Source organism: Dipteris shenzhenensis, chromosome 25, assembly GCF_047967505.1.
Source record: "Dipteris shenzhenensis isolate YYH24624 ecotype China chromosome 25, Dip_SZ_1.0, whole genome shotgun sequence".
NCBI classification, from domain to species: Eukaryota; Viridiplantae; Streptophyta; class Polypodiopsida; order Gleicheniales; family Dipteridaceae; genus Dipteris; species Dipteris shenzhenensis.
In genome coordinates, this window is record NC_141620.1 from 53,171,758 (window position 1) to 53,195,513 (window position 23,756).

At 40.6% G+C, this 23,756-nt stretch overlaps 1 protein-coding gene across 1 annotated transcript; it reads right to left on the reverse strand.

The window, feature by feature from the left end:
• Positions 1–2,472: 2,472 nt before the first annotated feature.
• On the reverse strand, positions 2,473–4,317 carry LOC147886053 (reticulon-like protein B2). The gene is made up of 5 exons (XM_087396350.1): positions 3,888–4,317; positions 3,607–3,787; positions 3,362–3,503; positions 3,211–3,280; positions 2,473–3,083 (listed from the first exon to the last, which is right to left on the reverse strand). The coding sequence occupies exons 1-5, from the start codon at positions 4,060–4,062 to the stop codon at positions 2,914–2,916; spliced, it is 738 nt and encodes a 245-aa protein (XP_087252476.1). The 5' UTR covers positions 4,063–4,317; the 3' UTR covers positions 2,473–2,913.
• Between the last annotated feature and the right edge of the window lie 19,439 nt (positions 4,318–23,756).

Genomic DNA, 23,756 nt, shown 5'->3' on the forward strand with positions numbered 1-23,756 from the left:
ATCCATTATTCGACTGCCCATTCTTTCATTCAAGCTACAACTTCTTGTGAAGACTATAATTTCATTTGTCTCTCCCAAACGAGCATCCAAGCTTGCTTATCCTACTTTCTTGTCATGTAATGAGGTCTTCTGATGTTGTCGTTGCATGTCCCCTTCTTGGGGGCTGCTTTTTGTAATATAAGAACAAGTAAATTTCACCCCAAAAACAAGTGTGTGTGTGTGAGAGAGAGTGAGTGTACACACACACGATTTTTTTTTGGTAAAAGAAATTTTGCATTAGGAAAACATCTACATTCATAGCCGTCCCAAAGTGGGACAACTACTACTCATAACTAAAAGCAGTAGTAAAAAACGTCCAACTAGGCTTGAGGAAGGTCTCCAAGGGAATAAGCATCCTGTAGAGACCGAAGCAGGACATTCACTGAATAGTGCTCATACAATCGAATGGTACGAGCCCAATATCGACATCAGTAGAGGAAATGATCATACGTCGGGATGGGAACGCATGCACGCAGGCACACATACACATGTACATACGTATGTACATACATGCATATCTATATCGATATCTAGACATATATATACATACATACATACCTCCCTTATGTATGCATCCTTTGCATTCTTTGCAAGTCGAGTAACCCATTCATTGGATCCTTCCAAGGGTTGACCATCCTCACATGACTTGTTGCATGCCGTGTCACTAGGTGATCCTTTGTATCCCACCTTAGTAGGTGATCCAATTACACGTGCACACACACACACACACACACACATACACACGTGTATATATGCATGTTTGTGCATGCTCTTGACATACTTGTTTGCTTCTACATTTTAAATTGTGCAGATTTGCAATTTGAGAGTAGTAGAGTTTTAGAAGCTTCATCAAGGAAAAGGTCAAAGTAGGTACTGACAGTACATCAATATGACTAGCTTTCAATTTCCTTTTCATCTTAATCATCCCTTTTTTGCATAGGCACACTTTTCGGACGGTGTCAAACTGTAGGTGTTGAGGCCTCAAAATGCATGTGAGCTGCAACAAGGGTGTGCACCTTTTGAAATCTGACCTTGGGTCTTTTCCCATGTGTTGAAGCTTGGTTGCATAAGGATCCTAATCAAATACAATCATCTATATAATGCACTAGTTGAAAGACAATTGTCAATTTACACGAATGCAAATCTTTTAGAAATACGTTGCTGCTTATAACATGTATTGCAAAGAAAAGGGTGACAATTGTCTAGCACTTTTGCACAAATGTTGTTGGCTCATTCCATCTTGCCATTCTCTAACTTACCTCTATCAACTTCCAACTTGCATGCCTAAGAATAATAAAGCCCCTAACACATAAGCTGTTTACAAGCTGAAAAATGAACAGTAAATTATGCCAGCACATATGATAGACAAGCTTGAACAAAATGATAGACCGAAAGGACTCTAGAAGACACAAGCTCAACTATCCTTTAAGTATCATACAAGCTTATTGCCACTCTCTAACTCTCCTTTTAGCAACCTACAACTTGCATCCCTAAGAATAATAAAAACCCTAACACATGAGCTGTTTCCAGCTGAAAAATGAAGGGTAAATTATACCAGCTTATATGATAAACAAGCTTGAACAAAATGATAGACCAAAAGAACTCCAGAAGACTCAAGCTCAACTAAAGTATTATACAAGCTTATTGCTGCAGCAAAATTCTCCTCAATTCTTTGACACAATATAGAGTAGTGCAGTAAGGAGAAGGCTCCAAAAATCAGCATAAATTTCTTGAGGCTTGAAAATGCATCTTATTCTATTAGTTGATGATGTCTACATTGGAAGCTAGATTGCCATTATTGGCATCCTTCTCCTATCAGGAACGAAGGTGTGCAAATTGTACTTGGCCTTTGCCGTTTGTCCTGCCTCTTAAGGTTTGAGAATTGGTGATGAGTGTGTCAAACCTTATGAGTTGTGACCTTAGGGAACCATGCATGTGGCTATTACTGAGCTATAGCATGGGCTTGCGCCATTTGGATGGAATGCGGCGATGCTGGAGTTTAGGAACCCCAGAGTTGATTCACAGAAAAGATTCCAAAACTATTGTGCTGCTGCTTTTCTGTGTAAATATTTTCTGTGTAAATATTTATGTGTTTTCTCTTTAAAAATAAGCTGAGTGTTATTTGGAGTCATAACATTTGCCAAAATTTAAAGAAAATAAATCCATCAACAATGGATGATAAATCAGTTTGGGAGATCAATAGAGGTGTAGCCCAGTCAAGTTAAGGCTGAAAGGGTATGTAAATGCGATATGGGACACGGTTCTCAATACCACCATTAAAACATAAGCTACACTCTTCTGAATTTATAGACAGCTCTCAAAATATCTACTATACGTTGCAATTGCGCAATTTACTATATCTGAAATAAAAGATATTAAGACAACCTTTTAACAATTAAGCAGTAAATTCTTTTGGTACATCATCATCCACGTTTTGAAAGGCAAGATTTAAAGAGATTACACAATTTGTCTAACATTTCTTCACATTGTTGCAAATGCAAAAGCTAACCCAACCACCATGATCATAGAAATGGTTCAACAAGCCAAATTCTTTGTCGATGTTGACTGAGATTGAATTAGTCCACTCAAGCCCATTAGAAGGCCATCTTGTACCTTGAAAGAGCACAAGTAATAATGGAAAGCAACTCATGTTACAAATGGCACTGAAAGACCCACGGATTCACAGAAAATCATTATCATTTAACTGTCTCAGCAGAACGCCTTGTGCCTTCTATAATGACAATTTCCTCGTGATGCTTTGAGTGACAGGACAAAACAATGCCAAGGGGAATGCCGTCCCTAATTTCAATTGTAGAGCAGGCTATCAATATGCTTCATGCGCACGTCTATGAAGTCTGGCATATCTAACCAACATCACTGTGCTTTCTTCTCCTTTGATGCTGCCTTGGAAAGCTTGCTTACAATCGTTTCATTGATAGCCTTGTAGTGCTTTTGAGCCTCTTCGAAGGCAACTTTAGAATAAGAATCAATTTGTTTTTCATATGTCTCATAGATGACCGGAACCGTATGGGCAAGTACTATACCTGGAAGCAAGATCATGCAACACAATGTTACAAGAGTTCTGAGTAAAGTCAAAGGCAGCACAAATAAAGACAGTGGCTTAGTTCAATCAGGACAAATTCAAGGGATGCTGTCAGTTTATAGCCTTACATATATATAGTAAAGTCAGAAAATGGAACCAGCCTCCAACAACCGACAGGCCCCAGAGCACAGCTACAACCTGGAACATTATTGCAACATTAGAACTTGCAACAGTGTGTCTACCAGCATTGGATAAACAATACAAATCAAACAACAGTACCTTTAGAAACAACTTGAAATCTTTACCCAAGGCTATGTCGTGTGCAACAGCCAAGGCTTTGTTTATCTCCAATCGCAGAGCCGATGCAAAGCTTGCAACCATGTCTTCTGACAGCTGAAGCTCAGGGATACGAGGTGGAGGCCTGCCAGATGAACACACAAAAAAGGTTAATTGGAATGCAAACGCTTTGGTTTTTAGGAACAGAACAGCTTAGAATAAGCAAAAAAACACGTAATGGTTATTACCTGTGAATGACAACTGCTCCATTAGCCCAGGTAAAGAGGAAGACGATCAACACTAGGAGCACGTTTGAAACAATCGATAAAAGGGTAAACCCAGAATACTCAAACAGGAACCAAGCCATTGTTACCCCAGCAAGTACTCCAGCAGAAATAAAATTTTTCCTCCATAATAAAACGTCAGCAGCTGCGAATCAAACACGTTCTCCTCAGAAAGAAATGCTTGCAAACACGTTCTCCTCAGAAATAAAGAATCAAACACGTTCTCCTCAGAGTACATGACTTACATTTCCCACCACCAAGGACCTGATGGATGGACCTCTGCCGGTTAAAGAGGCGATATGGACCAGGAGCTCGGACATTATCTTGAGCTGTGTCAGCTTGTGTTGATGCAGGCAGGTCCTGCACCTTTTCCATAACAGAATTGTTGACGTCTTCAACGAGAGCATCCTCGATCGTCATGCCAAACCTTATTAGACCTCAAAATCTGACAATTCAGGACAAATGAGATGATGGGTGCATCTTTGGAAGAGAATCTTTGAGAGGTGGGAGAATTTTCATACACATCTTGAAGAGAATCTACACTGGGATTCATGCGTATTCAACCCATCAAAAAAAGAACAGATCTGCACGTTGTTTCTGTGATCCCATGCGATTCAACTCAATGCATTGCCATGAGAATCTAAGGGTGTTTACACACCGAAGCCGCGCATGCCCAAGCCTGAATAGTATGGCTCTTGGCGGGCACGGGTGCTTACACACTGCCATGGTGAATCTTGGGCATGTGGCAAAAGGTTGTGACCACCTCAAAGTGCATTTAATGTTTTGAAGAAGAACAAACCCCCCACCCAAGCCTTTGGTCAGGGGGTCTTAGATGCCCAAGTTTGGGCAGGGGCCAATTGGGCGTTCCCATGTGGCAGAACGCACTTGCATTTTTGGTTGGCGGGAAGGCAAGCTGGCAGTGTGTGTAAAGAACCTAAAGGGGGCTTTTATCATTTAGTGGGTGAATCCTACAGGTGCAAAAAAGCTCCCCCTATTTCTTCTTTCTTTTCTTAAAGCGCCATTTGACTTGATGTGCCATTGTCAATGTACCAAGGATCTTGATCAGTATGGTCAACTTGATAACTACATTCTCCTTTGGATTCACAATCAATGTCTATGTACATTGTGGTAGTCTTCTGCATATCATATGTTGCAAGATACATTGTGTGAGATTCATTGGCATAATGACTACGACTCACACAATGCAAGATACATTGTGTGAGATTCATTGGATGTCCACCACGGTGATTTCCTCTTCCACAGAAATTTCCTCTATTGCTAATAGATTGAGCTCCTTGGTCATACTACTTGTTGAAGCAATCTCTTTCATAGTGTCCAAACTTACGACAGTAGTTGTACTGAATGTTTGACACATTGGTGGATGCATTACCTCTCCCTTGCGACCTCCCTTTATTGGAATAATTTCCTCTTGGATGCTGGTGTCGATGCTACTATGGATGTTGATGTTCATGTTGATGACCACTTCTCTAAGATACTCTATTTCTGCCTCGACCTCTACCTCTACCTCTATCTAAGGCGGTGAATGATTGATCATTGGAATGACCTTTCGTTCTTGAATGACTTGAGTCCTCAATTCTTCACCAAGTAGCATGGATTGTAATTCTTCTAGTGTTGGAATTCTCCTTTGATTCTTGTATCCCTCTCCTAGTCCATTCAAGATAACTTGACCATCTCTGCAGGATTCATATTCTCTCTTGTTGCTGTAAGTTGATTGTTGTAATCCTTGATCCTAGGTATATAAGCATGACCAGTTTCATTAGTGTTGTGGAAACTCTGGTTGATCTAGTTTCCCAGTGTGAGAATCTTGGATCTGTTCTTAGACTCATAAAGAGCTGCGAGCATATCCCATGTTCTTTGGATATCTTCACTGTTTTGAGCTATCCAAGCATGACATCTTGCACATTTTTCTTAATCAAATGATATGTATATTTGTCTTTCTTGTCCCAGTATGCCTATGCTCGGGCAATGGCACGATCTACTATAGGTGTGGACACAGTTGGTGTAGGTGTAGATCCTTCTGCTTTTGGTATGGCAACGGTGGGAGTTGCTATTTGTTTTGAAGTACAAGAACTCCATGTGATGTAGTTGAATTTGTCTAACTTAGCACTTGCCTCCAAATTGAGGTTGCTAGTTGTAGACATGGTGTAAGATGGTACCCAAAGTCCTTGTGAAAAATAGAATCTGAATCAAAGACCGTATTTGATAATTCGGGAAAATCCCAATTCCTAGAATGGCAGTTTTGGAAGAAATTGTAGCATTTCCCCATGAAAAAGCAAGAGAAATATGTGAAATAGAGTACATTGCCATTCATGAAGTATGAAGTATGAACTATATTCTCAAACAATATATAGAATATCAATGCCTAAACTACATTACCATCAACTGAATAATAAAATTCCAAACCCATTAGAGTGAGAACCATCTCGTGAACCATAGTGGTGTTCAAAAAATCCTTCATAATAGCTCTCTAGAATTTCCACTGATATTGAGACTCGCTTTATTGTGAGCATTGTCATTTGAAAATATCCAAAGCTATACAAAATCTCCCATAATTGCCACCACGTATGACCCTTCATGGTGTCAAACAGTTCTCATAACACCATTTAGCAAACTCAAGACTATAATTGATAACCATGAATATTGCAATCATGACAATGTACTATCTCTTAAACTTGACCAAGCAAGGGTAAGCATGTTGAGAGTTGTGGTGCCATCACACATGTAGAGAAAAGGTATGAGTAAAGGGCAAGCTGCCACATGGCATGGAGGAGATATCCCACATGTGAGCAAGCATATGGATGTAAGTACCCTCACCTATAAAAGGGAGGTTCATTTGAGGTAATATCAGTCAAGCACTTTGCACTATCTCAAGATTCTCTTTATGAGTCCAAGCTAATTTATCTTGGAACCTAATTGACTTGAGGTACATATCATGAGCACTCTCTTTATCATGTTTCCACATAAGTTCCATCCACCTTAGAGCGCTCCATAGATCCTGAGGCACGCATGTTTTCTCATGGTATCAGAGCATAGGTTTAGCTCTCCTAGATTAGCTCATTAGTAGTTCACTAGGATTGCTTCCATTCCTAGATTAGATTCAAAATGTAAGATTAGAGAGTTTATCGCTTATAGTTTTGAGAGAGAGATTCCTTGGGTTCATTTCCATTGTGAGAGAATTTATCTTCATGAGTTAAGTGCCCTTTCTTTCTTTCTTCTTCTTCTTCTTCTTCTTCTGGGATGAGGAAATTTCCATTGTTAAGGGAAAGAGAGCTTTGGAGAGAGATCTAGTCCCTAGGTTTTGTGAAAGGAAAGAACAACTTTTGACCTCTCCAACTATGACTCTGCAAGACGACCTCATGAGCAGACTCGTAGCTCCCTGCCTCTACATCCACGAGCTTTGACAAGAAGCATGGCACAATAGCTCCAGCAGATACTGCTAGTGGGCCTGTCACCCCACAATAGAGGCACGCTAAAGCTTTTGGCCTCGTCCAAGTCAGAAAGAACCACCATAGCACCCTCCTCCACAAACAGCTTAGCGGTGGCCTTGCCTATTCCTCCTACCGCCCCCGTGATGACAGCCACCTTCCCTGCAAGCCTTTGATTATGTGATGGAAAAACTGAGGTGGAGAACTCCCTTACAGAGGCGACTGCACGCCAATGGGCTACGAGGGAATGGGAGATGAGCCTGAGGCTGTGCGAAAGGAGAGGCCAACTACAAAGCTCCGAACAGCACGCTCCTTGAGCAACGAAGGCACCTCAAATAACTACCTCTTCAACGGACTACAACACCAGTGCCCCTCATCCACTTCTTAGGTGAACCTAGCTCTAACGAGCCGCAACAATAGGCAACTCATAGTAGCTATGTCACGTAGTAACGAGCTACGTGGCAAATCTCCACATGACCTGCTTCTATCTTCACGGCTCCTGTGCAGCCTCGGATTCCCGGTGACCTCCAGCTCTAAAGCTCTATGCCTCCAACGAGTTCCTGAAGATAGAGCCAGTGACGAAGGCTCCTCTACCTCTATCGGGGCTCTGCAACCAGCTGTTCCACCACATCTACTATCAGCAACTGATGAGCCAAGCCTCCAATCGACGAGCCTTGCCTTGAGCTGCTCCACGGATAGAGAAAAGCCGGCCGCACGCCATCCTCCTCCTTCGTGTCGCCATCATCAATAGAGAAGATTGAAGCTTCCTTTTTCTTCTCCAAGCTTACCTTAGGCCACGTGGCAAATAAGGTGGTCAAATTTAACTATGGTTAGGTTCGACTGCTTGGGTTAGTTGAACCATGGTAAATTTTGTGTAACCTTGGGTTAAAAGGTTACCATAGTGCCACCTAAGCATAAAGTCTCTTGTTAAGCACAGTTTGAATTCTACATGTGAATCCTTGTGCCACATCATCAAGGACCATTTCTCGAGCAAAACTTCGACAAGCCGTAACTTCCAATCCAAGAAGAGTTTTGCATGCGCTCTAAAAAGGAAAAGTAATCGTCTTTTCAGATCAGAATCATTGTTAGCAATTAGACACTGCCATTGAAGCAAAAATGCTCATAGTAAGACCTTTGCAACAAATGGAAAACTAACGCATGAACGTAAAAAGCAAGCCGAAAGCACAAGTGCATGAGATGACCGTAGCACAAAGCATGGCATCCACACATAAAGCATCAAGGCACATGGAAGAACAAAGCACCATTGCAAGAAGCTGGGACACAAGGAAGAAGATTGTAGATTAAAGAACCAACAGGTCAACTACACAGCATCCTCATCAAGCCATGAGCCAAAAGGTGACATCAATGGAATGTATTGAGAAACAAAAACCTTGCCAACCTTGCCTATATTTTGTGAATCAAACCTGACCACCTGAGAGTAGCCATGTAGGCACCTAGGTGAGGATTTGATCTTGTAACTCACATTTGACCACCTTGCAGTAGCCAAAGAATCATGGCACCAAGGGGAGGTGTTGAGAGTTGTGGTGCCATGAGCTCATGTAGAGCAAAGGTATGAGTAAAGGGCAAGCTGCCACATGGCATGCAAGAGATATCCCACATGTGAGCAAGCATATGGATGTAAGTACCCTCACCTATAAAAGGGAGGTTCATTTGAAGTAATATCAGTCAAGCACTTTGCACTATCTCAAGATTCTCTTTATGAGTCCAAGCTAATCTATCTTGGAACCTAATTGACTTGAGGTACATGTCATGAGCACTCTCTTCATCACGTTTCCACACAGGTTCCATCCACCTTAGAGCGCTCCATAGATCCTGAGGCACGCATGTTTTCTCAAAGCATGGGTTTTTTTAAATAAAGAAGGATGAATGCAAGATATGTACTTAATGCAAAATAAAGTGGCAATGACAAGCATTTGCATGTTCACATATTATTCACATACAACAATTATGCACCAAGTTACACAATTGGCAAGAAAGTAGTAATTATCATTAGTAATGAATGGATAAAGAAATACAATATCTTTAATCAAACCTCATAGTCTACAAATAGCTCCTCTCTTGCATGTATATCATCTATGGATTCAATACAAATGTGACCATATTCTGCAATATCTATGTTCATCAGGAGGTCAGACCAAGGCAAAACATCAGGAGAAAATACATAACAAACATTTGGCTTTGCATTGGTATTTTTGTTGCTGTTGATAGACCCTGCCACATTGCCATATTGAACATCACCAACAATATGCACCATATCGAACATCACCAACAATATGCACCATATCCTTCATAGGGACAGTAGGGTCATCTTAGATGGAGTACTTCTTTAGCCTTGGATGAACTCTACATAATTCTTTCCAGTCTCTATAGGAGTACTTGTCACCTCCATAATGGAGAATAATAGTCCCTTTCTTGAGGGAGTCATGCACAAACAAGCCCAGGCCAGCACCTGCAATGGTTGACTCGTGGACCTCAAGAGCCACATCTTTGATCCAGAACACTTTGTTGATAGGGATAGTAACTTTGGTGGTCCATATGGATCTCATTCTGGTATGTACCTACTCAAGCATGATGCGAATGCATATCTCTCTATATCACAAAAGACAAGTCCAATCATCTCCAAAAACAATTATGGTCACTTGAGATAAAATCAAAGAACAATTTGACATCTATACCTTCATGGAAAATACGCATTTTGTAGTCGGCTTATATAGGCCTTAGCAATGTGTTTCTTGATATAGCTTTTTTTATACCCTAGGTCTATAGCCAACTGAGAAACTTACATAGCATTCATGCTAGAGAGTTGTGGAGCATTCCTTAAAAGTCTTATTTGGGATGCACTGATTTTGGTACATGGCCATCACCACCGTGGATTGACTTAGGGCGTACACCCTTCAGTTCTGTATTATCACATATAGCCCTCTCTCTTAGTTGGTCTACAAGAGGAAGCTTTCTAATTTTGTATTCCATTCTTGACCATGCATGATTTTCCTCCCACAATTCATCAAGAACTTTCTGGATGAGTTTGAAATCTTTATGCCCCTCCATTACAGGCAATCATCCATACCGATTTGTCTCGATCATGATGTGCACATCTTCAGCTTCATTGAGTTGTAGTAAGGAAGGCATCAACTCTCCCAATATAATGTTATCCTCCTTGTCTTGTACATCTAACGTAGAAGGAAATATGCAATTTGATTGAGGACTGATGCAAGCCTTGTATGGGGAGTCATCAACAAGGATTGTCCTTCTAGCATCACATCCAAATGCCTTTGAGAATTTTTCTAAGGGTTTGAACATTGCCTCAACACAAACCTTGTCGGGCCTATTTATCCTCATCTTGCTATAATTGTAGCACCCTTGCTGAGACCATATAACAAAGAAAGGGAGTCTATCATCTGCATAATTTTGTAGCTTTCCTACCATATCAAGTACATTATGCTCCATTGCAGTTGACCAAATACGTACATTAAATCGATGTAGCAAGTTTTTTAGAAATTCTATGCACCTAAGACAAATAACCATATAACTATTTTTGCCGTTCATAATAGACAGATGTATTGGTGACTTGAAGAAGCAGCGACTCAATAGCAAGACGTTCAGGTCTAATATGATTGTCATTCATGGAATATCCAAAGGAATTGGATGTGGACGTAGATCCAAATTCTCCTTGAAGTTGCTTGCTTCTAACTCCTCCAAACTATCAGATGCTACATTTTCATATGCGTTTGCAACAACAATAAGATTATCAAGTCTTATTCCCAATGATGAGTCACTATGTTTGTCCATGTTCTCTTCTAAAAGTATGGGATTAATGATATTCCTTGCAATTGTCTCCAATTTTGGTGCTATATTTTATTCTATACCTCTTGTATCCACCGCGTCATTGATTGTCCCCATTTTGGGTGGTATGAACCGTTCTCCTCTACATTTGATGTCTCCATATCCATCCATGCATCATTGGTCCATGTAGAAGTTGAGCATAATAGAAATAGTTCCATTCTTTAGAAAGTATTCAACATAGTTGAAGCACAAAAGCATACGAAACCAACAAAGGACCATAACATACAACCATTATCCATCGCATCTAGATAGAACGTCACTCATTCCATTATCCTCTTGGGGACCTAGTGCCAATCTCTCTAAAGTGCCATAGAGAATGATAATAGTGCAAGCTTTCTCTCTCAACTCTAAGAGATAATAGCACTAGTGCCATTCTTCTCCTGGGGAATGGTGCTATGCCATTTTTCCAATAAGTTCATTGAATGCCACTAGTACCTTTCTCTATGTCCTCACTGGTAGGAGAGAATAGCACTACTACCTCTCCCCATGTCCGAAAAGAAATGCACAATGCATGCTTTGAAAGCATCGATATTGTATTATGTTGTTACAGTCAAAGCACACAAGTGAACAAACGACCATAAAATATCCATAACCCCATAGAGTGAATGGCACAAGTGCCAATGGTGGCCATTCTCCAAATGATGACATTGAGAATGCCTATAACCTCATTGGGAGAATGAAACTAGTGCCATTCCCCATGTTAGATTTGTAAAAAGCACTCCAATCCAAATTTGGAACATATAGTTGTTACAATTCAGTTTTTAATATCTATAATGCTTTCAAATCACATAGAATCAAGAAAGGAGCATAAAATTATCACCATTTCTACATAACCTCAAAGAGAGAATGGAAATAGTGCCATTCTCCATATGAAGCCACGTAGAATGCCAATATTGCCTCTTATCAATAACCCCACATGTCATTACATCACAATTTCATCATACCACATGTTCAATCTCTTTAATATAATCAGAGTATGTGAAATCAAGAAAATCCATAAAAGTGAGATTATTATATTGCTTTGAAACTATATACACAAGGAATAAATGAGTGTTGGAGTAGCATGGAGACAAGATGGAGATACCAAGATGATGAAAAGGGAGAGTTTATTCATGAGAGATATGCCCAATATATATGCATAAGTTACATCCAAGAGTAACATCATATGTGAGCTTAAGAGAGCATCTCTAGATCCATAATTATCTCTCAGTCACACACCACACTCCTAGATTCACTCATTCACACCTACTAACTGCTGACACATCAGTCACACCTAACTCAGGCACACCTACACACATCATGTGTTCACACACTCACAACCATAGACCATAGGACTCTTGGTATGATCCCATCACATCAATTTGTCCTTCATTCCCCCCCACAAATTGATGACCTCATCCCTTAGCAGTAGTACATGGGATGCTCCATGGCTTGCCCACCATCATGTGGCAACACACATGGGCCAACCTCTGACTCACTTCTAGGACTCTTGGTTTACAACTGGGAGATAGACAATGACTATGCATGGGAATACCCTTAGATCCAGCAAGGTAAAACATAAGACTAACAATCATTTGAGAGGGACGTCCCAAGGTAGAGAACCCTTATAGACCCCACACACACACAAAAAAATCTACTTTGAAGATGTGGGGAAATTCCCCCCTTTGATGGCATATCTTGTCCTTTTCCTCCTCTTCCAAGCTACCATAGTGTCAGGTACATTGTCATTGGAGAGGTTCTTGGTGTAGCCCTTCTTATAACTCCTTTGCCCTTTAGTCTTTCTTGCATCCCATATGCATTCACATGAATCAAATCTGAAGAGGGTCTTACCACTTGTTGGTAAAACAAGGGCAGTGTCTACTCCTGTACATAGAAGCTCATGAATGCATGGCATAATGCAATCATCCAAATGTAAATACACTTCAACTATCATGATAGAAATTACACTCATCACTGAGTCACCTTCAAGCATCAAATAGGCTACATCATTATTTGTCAATGAAGCTCATCATCCAAACATATACATAGTCAAACATAGTCAAACTGGACAGCAACCCAAAGATCAATCTTGAATCGATGCTAGAAGACATTATATGGACAAATGACCAAAAGCAAAAGTGAAAAATGATAAACAAGGAAACTTTTAAGCATCTAACCACTTGCAATGCTTCAGCCATGAAGGAGATTTGAGAGAAATCCCCAAATTGAGCAAACAGAGACTGGAGGATCAAATTCGACCTATCCTAAGCAGCAACCTAAGAGTGCTCTCAATGGAAGCAAGAATGGAAGAGGGAGAGAGAGAAACAGAGAGCCACACAAGTTTTAGTGTGTGCAGAACACCCTAATCTTCTTTTTCATTCATTTATATATATGCATTTGAGTATTGTACATAACCAGGGTAAAGGCGTGGTGACCTTCAACCCCCACAACCTCCCACTTAAAGGAAAATGTGCCTCTAAGGGAGAACAACCAGTGAGCATACTATCCAATGCCCATCAATACACGACAATACTGAAACCACTGACTAGGTAGACTCTTTGTCAGCATATCTGTAGGGTTATCATCTGTATGAACCTTGACAAGCTCTATGCGCTTGTCCTCAAGTACCTCCCTGATGAATTGGTACTTGACCTCAATGTGTTTGGTCTTTGCATGAAAGATGGATTCCGTGCTAGCTGAATAGCACTCATGGAATCACTATGCAATGTCGGTACACCTGTATGAATCCCCAAATCTCCCACTAGCCGATGAAGCCATATAGCCTCTTGCAACCCTTTGTGGCTGCAACAACATACTCAGCCTCTGTGGTAGACAAAGCAACGCACTTCTGTGCACGAGATAACCATGACACTGCACCACCTGCAAAGGTGAACACATAACTAGAAGTGGATCTCCTACTATCCACATGCCCTACATAGTCTAAATCTGTGTACCCAAGTACATGCATGTCTCCTTTACCAAAGCAAATGTACATCTCCTTGGTACCCTTCATGTACCTCATGATGCACTTAACTGCCTCCCAATGCCTCTTTCCTGGATTAGCCATATACTGGCTAACAACTCCCACTGCCAATGCAATGTCTGGTCTAGTAGCTATCATAGCATATATAAGACTCCCAACCGCTGATGCATGAGGAATCTTGGCCATCATGGCCCTTTCCTCATCTGATTTGGGACTATCTGAATGACTTAGTTTCACATACGGAGTCAATGGAGTACTCATTGCCTTCCCCCCCTCCATATTGAAACGCTGCAATGCTTTTGTAACATACTCCTTCTATGAAAGCCAAAGGAGTTTCCTACTCCGATCATGCGTGATGCACCTATCGAGAATATGACCTGCAAGTCCCAAATCCTTCATATCAAAGGCCTCATGCAACTTGGCCTTTAATGCATTTAGCTCATAAGTATTCTTGCTAGCCGATAGCATATCATCCACATATAGTGCCAGGATTATCAGGCTATTATCCTTAGCCCTTTTCGTGTAGAGACAGTGATCAACTTCACTCCTTCTAAAACCCTGGGACCGAATGAAAGCATTAAACTTCTGATACCATTCTCTAGGCACTTGCTTAAGACCATAGAGATTCTTCTTTAGCTTACAAACTAAATGCTCATTGCCCTTTTCTTCAAAGCCTTCTGGCTGATAATCCATTAATATTGCGATATGCCTTATTGAAAATCTTTTTTCCATTTACGAGAGGTTTTACCTTTTGTCTTGAACTTAGCCTTTTATTGCCATTCTAAAGAAAGCAAGAGAGACTTGTGAGAAGGTATTCATTTCTTTCGCTTCCTCTTCTTTGCCACACGTGTCCTCTACATTCCCTGATGTTTGCAAGATCAATGAAGTGCATACATCTTCGCTTGCAACATAGATATCCCAATGCATTCATCTGATATACCTGTGGAGGCTCTCCTGACTATAACCTGCTCAGATAATCTGCAATTACATGCTGTTTCCTTGGTCTATGGACAATTGTGTAGTCAAACTATTGCAACAATAGCATCCATCTTGCTAATCTTCCTGTTAGATGCTGTTTGTTGACCAAGTAAATTAAAGCCTGGTGGTCAACATGAAAATGTACTTTGCTAGCCAAAAGATAATGTTTGAATTTATTCAAAGCATACACGATACCAAGCGCTTCTCTTTCTGTTGTTGCATAGTTCTTTTCATGCTTTTTCAGGATTCTACTTGCATAATATATAGGTCTGAACCACTTAGGTGATTGTTGTTGCATGAGGATTGCTCCCACTGCTGAATCTTATGCATCCACAAAGACTTCAAAAGGAAGAGACTAATCAGAGGCTGTAATACCGAAGCAACCATCAGTATCTTCTTTAGAATGTTGAAAGCTTGTTCTTGAGGAGTGTCCTAGATGAATGGTTCAGTATCCCTTGTGAGTTTAGTGAGAGGATAACAGATATCAGCAAGGTATCTCAGAAATATGTAGTGCCATTTTATTTGGCCAATGAATCTCTGTAGTTGCTTGACATTTTTTGGAGCTTTAGCATTCTAAATTGCTGAGACCTTGTTAGGGTCAATCTCCATGCTTGTGAGATAATATGTCCTAGTAGAATACCAATACTAACAGCAAAAGCACATTTTGCTGGGTTTAAGCTCAAACCAGCAAATCTGCATTTAGTAAAGCATAATGATAAGTGATGCAAATGATCTATCCTTTTTTTAAATACTGACAAGATCCAGGAATACTTTCATGAATGAGGTCGGGTACTCTGCAAATACTTCTTCTATATATTTTTGGAAAGTGGGTGGATTTCCCCATTGTTGCTGAATTTGCCTTCTAGGGGCTGCATCTAGATATCTTTGTTGGGCTAGCCTTGCTACTGCTACTTGATTGGTAGGTACAACTGACTCTTGATTGTGTTGTTGTACATAAGGTGGTACCCTCCCTCTGTACTTTGGGTTGTACCAACATCTCTCTTTGTCATGGTTATCTTTCTTGCAAAATTCACATGGAATCTTTTGGGGCTGTGGTGCTTGAGGTGGTGGCTTCAAGCTTTGAAGTTGCTCCTTGATCATTTTCTCTAGCTTGGAGATTTTATCTACTATCTTTTTTGCTGTGGATTTTTCTTTTTTCTTCTGCTTCTTCTCTTTCTTTTTCTTCTTGGAATATTCTTCATCATCCTCATCTTCTTCTGATGAGGTAGCTTCTTCTTCATCAGTGTCTTCTTCTCCTTCACTATCAATGTCCGTATCTGAATCTGATTGTGAATCTGAATGCTTTTTCTTCTTTGTCTTCTTGGACTTTGATACTGTACCAAGTCTCCTTTCTGCCCGTTGGGCTGCTTCTACCATATTATTAAAGTCATTTGCCCCTCCAAGCTGGTCCCTGCCAGCTACTGCAGTTCTCAGTTCTTTGTTTAATCCTTTGCAAAAGTAATCCGTTGCTCCTGGGTGGGTTGTTGGTTTGTTGTTAGTCTTCTCTTGAGGTTTCTAAACATCCGAGAATAATATTCAACCATAAGATCTTTTTGTCTCATAGTTCTCAGTTTCTTGAGGATATCCTCTAGAGTTTTCTCTTTTCTAAAACGACTCAAGAATGCAACTTTTAATGTGTCATAGTCAACAAAATGAGCAACACCATACTGCATAAACCAATTTATTGGTTTACCACCATTGAAGGTTGCTGCAAATTGTTCTTTCTTGGTAGCATCTTGGTAGCATCTGGCAATTGTCTAAATCCACTAGCTGTCCATCTTGTCTCAAACTGTCCAACATGACTGTCAAGGTCTTCTTTATCTTTGCCAGTAAATTTGGCTCCTTTGACTAGTGGGTTTTGCATCTTTGGTTGTATTGGTGCACTAAGTTGCACTTGGGAGGTGGTGGGAGGGGATTGAAATTCAGGCTCTGTCTTGCAGTCACAAATACATTAGTTGCAATATTTGCAAGTGCTATTTGTAGGAATTCTTGTGTAGGATTAGTTTGTAGGAATTCTTGTGTAGGATTGGGGGCAGCATTAGTTTTTGTAATTCAGCTTGTGCTTCATGCAGTTCCCTGCTATGTAGTGAATTATATGAGGAACTTGTGCCACTTGGAATATAATCAGAGTCGTGTAGAATATCATCTGGATCGTCCGTTTTTGATGCACTCTCTGCCTGACTTCAATTTCGTGTGAAGTATGCAATACCAACGTGACGTGGAGAGATATCTTCCTCAAGACATGGATTGTGCTTTCCATGAAATAAATGGAGAAAGTTTTACTCACAGGATTTTAGTTGATTGATTGTTCTTGACTAGATTATTTATAATTATAATTTTAAAAAAAGTAAAGAACCAATAATAGTACATCCAAAAGCATCCCTTGTCCATAATTAGAGGGATTGCTCAACATAGCTCCAAGAGCTTAAAATATCACAAGGCTTAATATGCCCTCATCCACAATCAATTAAAATAAATTAGCCCATGGCTAAAAATTCATTACTTTACAATATGGTCCATGGTCTTTGACAGCCATTAGATACTTCGTTCAATCCAAATCATCTTCATTATCTCCGTTCCTTGTTATCCAACTCATCTTCTGTACTCAAGCTGCCAATTGTGTTAGTTGTTACAATCAATTGATGAATCATCACACCAACTAATCCCAACACAATTGTACGCTTGATATACAGACATCAAAATACACACCTTGCGACCAATTTAATAACACTAGTAACACTAGCGACATTAGTATTGACATGGAACCACCCACAATACTAACCATTTAGCCTAGCAAAAACACAGGTAGTTAGGCGTCCCCAACTAAACCCCACAAAGCATCCACTAGGACCCCGGCTGCATTCGGTGCACTCCTATGGAATACTTTGCCAGAGTCACATTTGACTAATGTAACAATTGCTGGGGTGTCCAATAAGTTGTGTCGAAGTGAGTTGCACCCCTGGCTGCAAGTAGATCACTCCTACTACCATGCTTGCACCCGGTCACATTGCGCTGAAGATGAGATGGAAAGTAGCTAAATCAATGTGGATGAGCCACAAATCAATTCCCCATCCATGGCTCCATCATGCGGTACATCTACTCTCTCATCATGTAATCAAATAGAGAGGGGGTCCAAATGAACCCTTGAAAGGGAGGGTGCAGGATTTGGGGAGAGACGAGAGCTTCATCATGGAGGTGAGTGAGAACACATGAGATATTCAAATGGGTGTTCTCTTCATTGTGAGAGGGAAGCCCCTCTCTTATAAAAATGGAGAGAGGGTGTTCTAAATCAATGGCACTTCTCCTACATCAATGGAGGTAACTTCTGAATCATAGGAACTCCACAATCATAGGCACCACCCCATGTGGGGGCCTTTGCATTACATCATCACATGTGTCATGGTCTATGGCACTAAGTGTGCCTCTTCTACACACACACACAACCATATGACTGCTAGTGGATGCACACATGCTCCTAGCAAGCCCTTGATCACACATATCCCAACATACCCCCCCTCGATCACACATATCCCAACATACCCCCCCCCTCAAGGGTTTGCCTCATTCACTATGTGGTCAAATACCACTTTCGTCAGTTTTGCAGATCTGCCCATGTGAGGCAAAAGCTGTGTTTTTCTGCAGTGATAGAATATTTTGCAGTGTTCTGTAATGGCGTCTGATTCTCTTTCATAGATTGTCACTGAAAAGCTTGACAAGAACAACTTCCAGGCATGGAAGTTTAGAATGACAAATTTCCTTATGGGAAAAGGCTATTGGGAGTTCATTACAGGAAATGAAGAAGAACCAATTCTTCCTAATGTTCCCAATCAACAGGAAATGCAGGCATTTAAAGGATGGCATGAGAGAGCCAGAAAAGTTATGTACTGGCTGTCTATCAGTATTTCTAATTCTATGATTGTGCATAATCAGGATGCAAGTACGCCAAAGTAGGCATGGGATACTTTGGCAAAAATGTACAGCACAAATACGCAAGCTAGGAAAATGCAGCTCAAACAGGAGTTGCACAATGTGCAGAGAGAAAATTTGAGCATAAATGACTACCACATGAAGGTGAAGAAAATTGCAGATGCACTTGCTTCCATCGGGTCACCAGTGGAAGATGATGATCTAGTTTCTGTGACCTTGAATGGTCTAGGAAAGGATTATGCACAGTTCCGGACATCCATTGCCGTCCATGAAAAATTTCCTGATTTTGAAGAGTTGTTTGCTCTTTTAATTTCTGAAGAGCAGAGAAATGGGGGTGCATCTTCTTCAGGAGGAACTTCAAAAGAAACTGTCTTCTACTCAAATGCTGGAAGAGGTAGAGGCAGAGGTAGAGGAGGCCGATCTGCAGGCCGTGGTAGAAATCAGAATATGCAGCAAACTCAAGAAAACCAGTCCTATGCAGGAGGACGTGGCAACTCTAGAGGCAGGGGGAGCCAAAGAGGCTGTGGTGGATGGAAAAGAGGCCAAAATGCAAACAATAATGTTGAATGCTACTACTATGGTAAAATGGGTCATATGGCTAAGGACTGCTACAAAAAGCAGAATGACATTATGAATGGAAAATTGTAGCAAGGCAATTATGCATCTTCTAGTAGACACGGTGATGACAGAAATGAGCATCTATTTATGGTGCAGCATATGACAAATTCTATGACAAGTGCAAAAGAACAAAATGATGTGTGGTATGTTGACTCAGGTGCATCAAACCACATGACAGGTCATGCAGAATGGATGCAGGATGCAAGGAAAATGAAAAAACCAGGATTTGTAGAGATTGGTGATGATACTGCACATCCTATTGTGCAGATTGGTAAAATTCCTTTGTCTATGCAGGATGGGAAAAAGAAATACCTGTCTGATGTATTTCATGTCCCGAACATCACCAAGAACCTGGTTTCTATTGGTCAAATGGTTGAGCAGAGCTTGCAGGTCAGATTTAATCCTCATGGATGCTTTGTTGAGGATATGAAAAATAACAGTCGCTTGATAGCAAAAGGAAAGAAGAAGGGCAGGATGTTTACGTTGGATGCGGACATGCCTGAATTGAGTGTAGCAATGTTTGCACATGGGACCGATGTAGTTGCAGATATTGATATCTGGCATAAATGCATTGGTCATGTTAATATACATCGACTTAAATCAATGCAAGCCCAAAATATTGTTGTAGGATTGCCTAAATTCAAGGTTGCAGAAATGCATAAGGTTTGTGAAGCCTGTCAATTTGGAAAACAGGCAAGGAAACCATTTCCTCGGCATGTTCAAGAGAGTAAAAAGCCATTGGAATTAATCCACTCTGATGTGTGGACTACTTAAGCTGCATCTATTAGAGGCTGTCCCTATTTTGTCACTTTTATTGATGACTTCAGCAGAAAAGTTTGGGTGTATTTTATGAAAAAGAAAAGTGAAGTGTTTGGGCACTTCAAAGCTTTTAAAGCTATGGTTGAAAAAGAAACAGGCTTGCAAATAAAATGCCTAAGGTCAGATGGAGGGGGAGAATACCTCTCAAATGAGTTTGCAAGGTTCCTGCAGGAGCATGGCATAAAGCAACAATATTCATGCAGTCATACCCCACAGCAAAATGGACTTGCAGAAAGGAAAAATAGGCATATTGGAGAGGTATCTCGGGCCATGCTAAATGAGAAAGATCTACCAGATTATTATTGGGCTAAAGCAGTTGCTATAGCAGTTTACATAATGAACAGGACTCCCACTGCAGCAATACATGGCATGTCCAAAATACTATCAAAGCTTTGTTCACCTCCACCCTTTTGTTCATCCACATCCTTCTTCCATCTAAGTACCCTACACACATGCACAAATCTAAACTCATTAAAATCAAAGGTAGGAACTGTGCATTCAAGAAGAAGAGTAATGAAAAAGTACTGAACACCTTACCTCTTATTGTTAAGCAAAGGCTCCATCTTTTTTAGCAACGAATCCAGTTCAGTGTCAGTCAAAGGATTGGATTGATCATTGTTTGGAATGATAGCTTCTAACACCATCTCTTCTGCCACCATTTTTTGCAAAGCCTTAGGCCTAGAAGGATGCTTACTTTCCACCATTTTAGAAACCTTTCCTTTCAACTTATCCAATTCACTCCTAGATGATCCCTCTGCCACCACATGCATATGAAAACCAATGTGAATCGCACATCTACTCACTGGATGCTCCATGGTGTCTCTTGGAAGACATATGTACAATTTGCAAGGACACCTGGCAATGCAAAGTGGACTAGTCTTGCAATGATAGCACTTGAGAGTACCACCTGTGACTTGGTGGATCTCTGGAATCTTTATTAATCATCCCTTCCAATGACTCTCATTTCTAACGCCTGATCTCAGAAAGAAAGGACATATCTTACTATCACATTCCTGCACATTTCCTCAATCTAACTATCCCATTGAAGCTAGCAATATTTGTTGTAACATCCTCACTCTAGACATGACCATCAAACTTGTTTTCCAATCCTACTTTCTTTTGCTCCTAGAATGTTGGAGGCAGCTCGAACATAATATTTCCATCATATGACTTAGGTAGCTCCTTGACAAATTTAATTGAAGAGACCATTTGGAAAGAAATAAAAAGAGAATTAGAAGGTGGCAATTTACATAACAAGTCAATGATACTGTGGAATGGCTTATCTTTGTCTCTTTCTGTTGAAGGCAATCTATCCCCAGTCACAATGAACTTATTTCCGAATTGAATGTCCAAGGTATATTCCCTCCCATCTCCTCTCATTGCAAATGGCACTTCAAACACAACCTCTTGTTGTGACACATCCATACACTGGTGAATCCTGATGGTAGAAGAAATCAAACTGAAGGCCGAAACTATTTCATTCTCCTCAAGCATGCACACACCATTTTGAACAACCTTTTGTAGTAACAAAACACCATTCTCGTCATGAAGCAAAGCACTACTCTCCATTTCCATAAGAAAGCTTTCGAACAAGGATAAATACTTTTTCTTTTACAAAAGAAGCTTCAAAATCTGTGAAAGCAATTGTTGTAGACTGTAGAAGTCAGGAAGTATCTATCGTCCAATGCCCCATAAATAATGCCGAAAAAGGAAGGGAAAGTTTTTGAAGGTGGAGATACCTCACATGCCAGGGAAGTTCAATGGTGCCAAAGCAAAAGAACAAGAATGACTGCAGCTCACAAAAGTAAGTGGTCGAGGTAGTATTGAACGTGAAACACGCACCTCAAATGCTATGTGGAGGCACGTGCGAACAGAGCTATGAAACTTGGAGGCAAGTGCTAGAGTAGTGATTCAGTATGATGACAATTCTTAAATTGCATGGCACTCATGAAAGGTGTTGGTATAGTTATAAATGCCATGAAAGGTGGTGGAGTAGTGAAAGGTGGTGGAGTAGTGATATGATAACGCGATCTTGAAAAGTGTGTGCCACCAATGAAAGGATGGGATATACTTTTACATGCATGTATTCTTCTAAATTTTAAGGGGGTGATTGAAAAACATATTATAATGCATGTTTTGCAAAAGATAGATGACAATGTGAAAGATTGATCACATACATCTGCATAACTACTAAGGAATATTTAGCTAATGATGTAGAAAATGTTATTTTTTAAATCTATCAACTTTGCATTTAAATAAAATTGACTCAAAACTTAGTGTATGGCTTGCGTTGTTTTTGTTTAAATATTATATTTTGATATCATAAATGTTTTATTTCAAATTATGAAAAAAAATATGAAATTCATTTGCATTGATAATTAATCCAAGACAATTATAAAATTTGGTATAAATCATTTTTCAAAGTGAGAAAGATAACGTTCCAATCATGCATGTGACTACAATGTCCATGCTCGAGCAGTGGATTTGAAACCATCAACCTCGAGAAACTCCCATTTTTGTACATATGATGGAGTGGACATGCATTTACTCGACCTCTACCAGTCAATATCATCACTCCAAAGCTACAACAAGTGGTCTTCTACTGCAGCAAACGGTCTCTAAGTGCAACTCTGCACTCTCATCAAACTCTAGCCATCCATTTTATGAGCAAAATTAGCTGTGTCCAAGATGTTTGCACTGTCCACAAAATAGCGTTGTGTGTAAGAGCCTCTCTCGCCTACCGTTGACAATCCTCTCATAGGCTTTGGTTCGTGAACTGCTTCTACTTTTGGCCCGTGCTTCAGATCTTGTCCTTACAAGGGTCCTTTGAGAGGGGAGGTAGGAAGCGCTTACAAGGAGAGGCTGCTATGAAAGCTCTAACTACGAGGCTCCGAGATGAAGAGCTTACAAAGAGCTTGAACGCAAGGCTCTCTGCATCGTCTCCTTCGTTCTCATCATGTGAGTCATCTCGGCATTGTTTTTCTGTGTTTTTCGGATTATCTGAACGAGGACTTCCTTTTGATGTTTAGGAGGGTGGCGGGCTAACGGTGCTTGTGACATCCAACAAAGGAGAAAGATGATCTCGTTGTATTCATCCAACAGAGGAGAAAGATGATCTACTTGGATGATCGTCTTTAAGTCTTCACTGAAAGGATGAGGCCTCTGTGGAGCTGGAATCTAGGGCTCTAGCACAACAGAACTATGGCTTTTGCTGTCAGACCTCTCCATCCCCTTCCTTTGTGTTTCTCTCTCTCACATCTTGTGATTAACCTGAGGAGGTGAATCATCTTCCTGATCATGCATCTTCCCCTATTCCGCTGGCAGAATAGGGGGAGACGCATGCCAAACTCCTTTGAGGAGTCACTAAGTTCCAGGGAGTTTGGCATGCATCTCCCCCTATTCCGCCGGCGGAATAGGGTATGTGTCCCGTGAGGTTATTCAAGGAAAGCATCAAATAAGAAGCGCGGGCGAGGCTAGGAAGGCCTGTCGCGTTGATAAGA

What these genes read in the sequence shown, in the direction of transcription:
- LOC147886053 (XM_087396350.1), bottom strand. Translation starts at nt 4,062, where the DNA reads ATGACGATCGAGGATGCTCTCGTTGAAGACGTCAACAATTCTGTTATG. An exon ending in GGTCCTTGGTGGTGGGAAAT is followed by an intron (nt 3,788 to 3,887) that starts GTAAGTCATGTA and finishes TTTGATTCGCAG; the next exon opens with CTGCTGACGTTTTATTATGG. An exon ending in TCTGACTTTACTATATATAT is followed by an intron (nt 3,084 to 3,210) that starts GTAAGGCTATAA and finishes TCTTGCTTCCAG; the next exon opens with GTATAGTACTTGCCCATACG.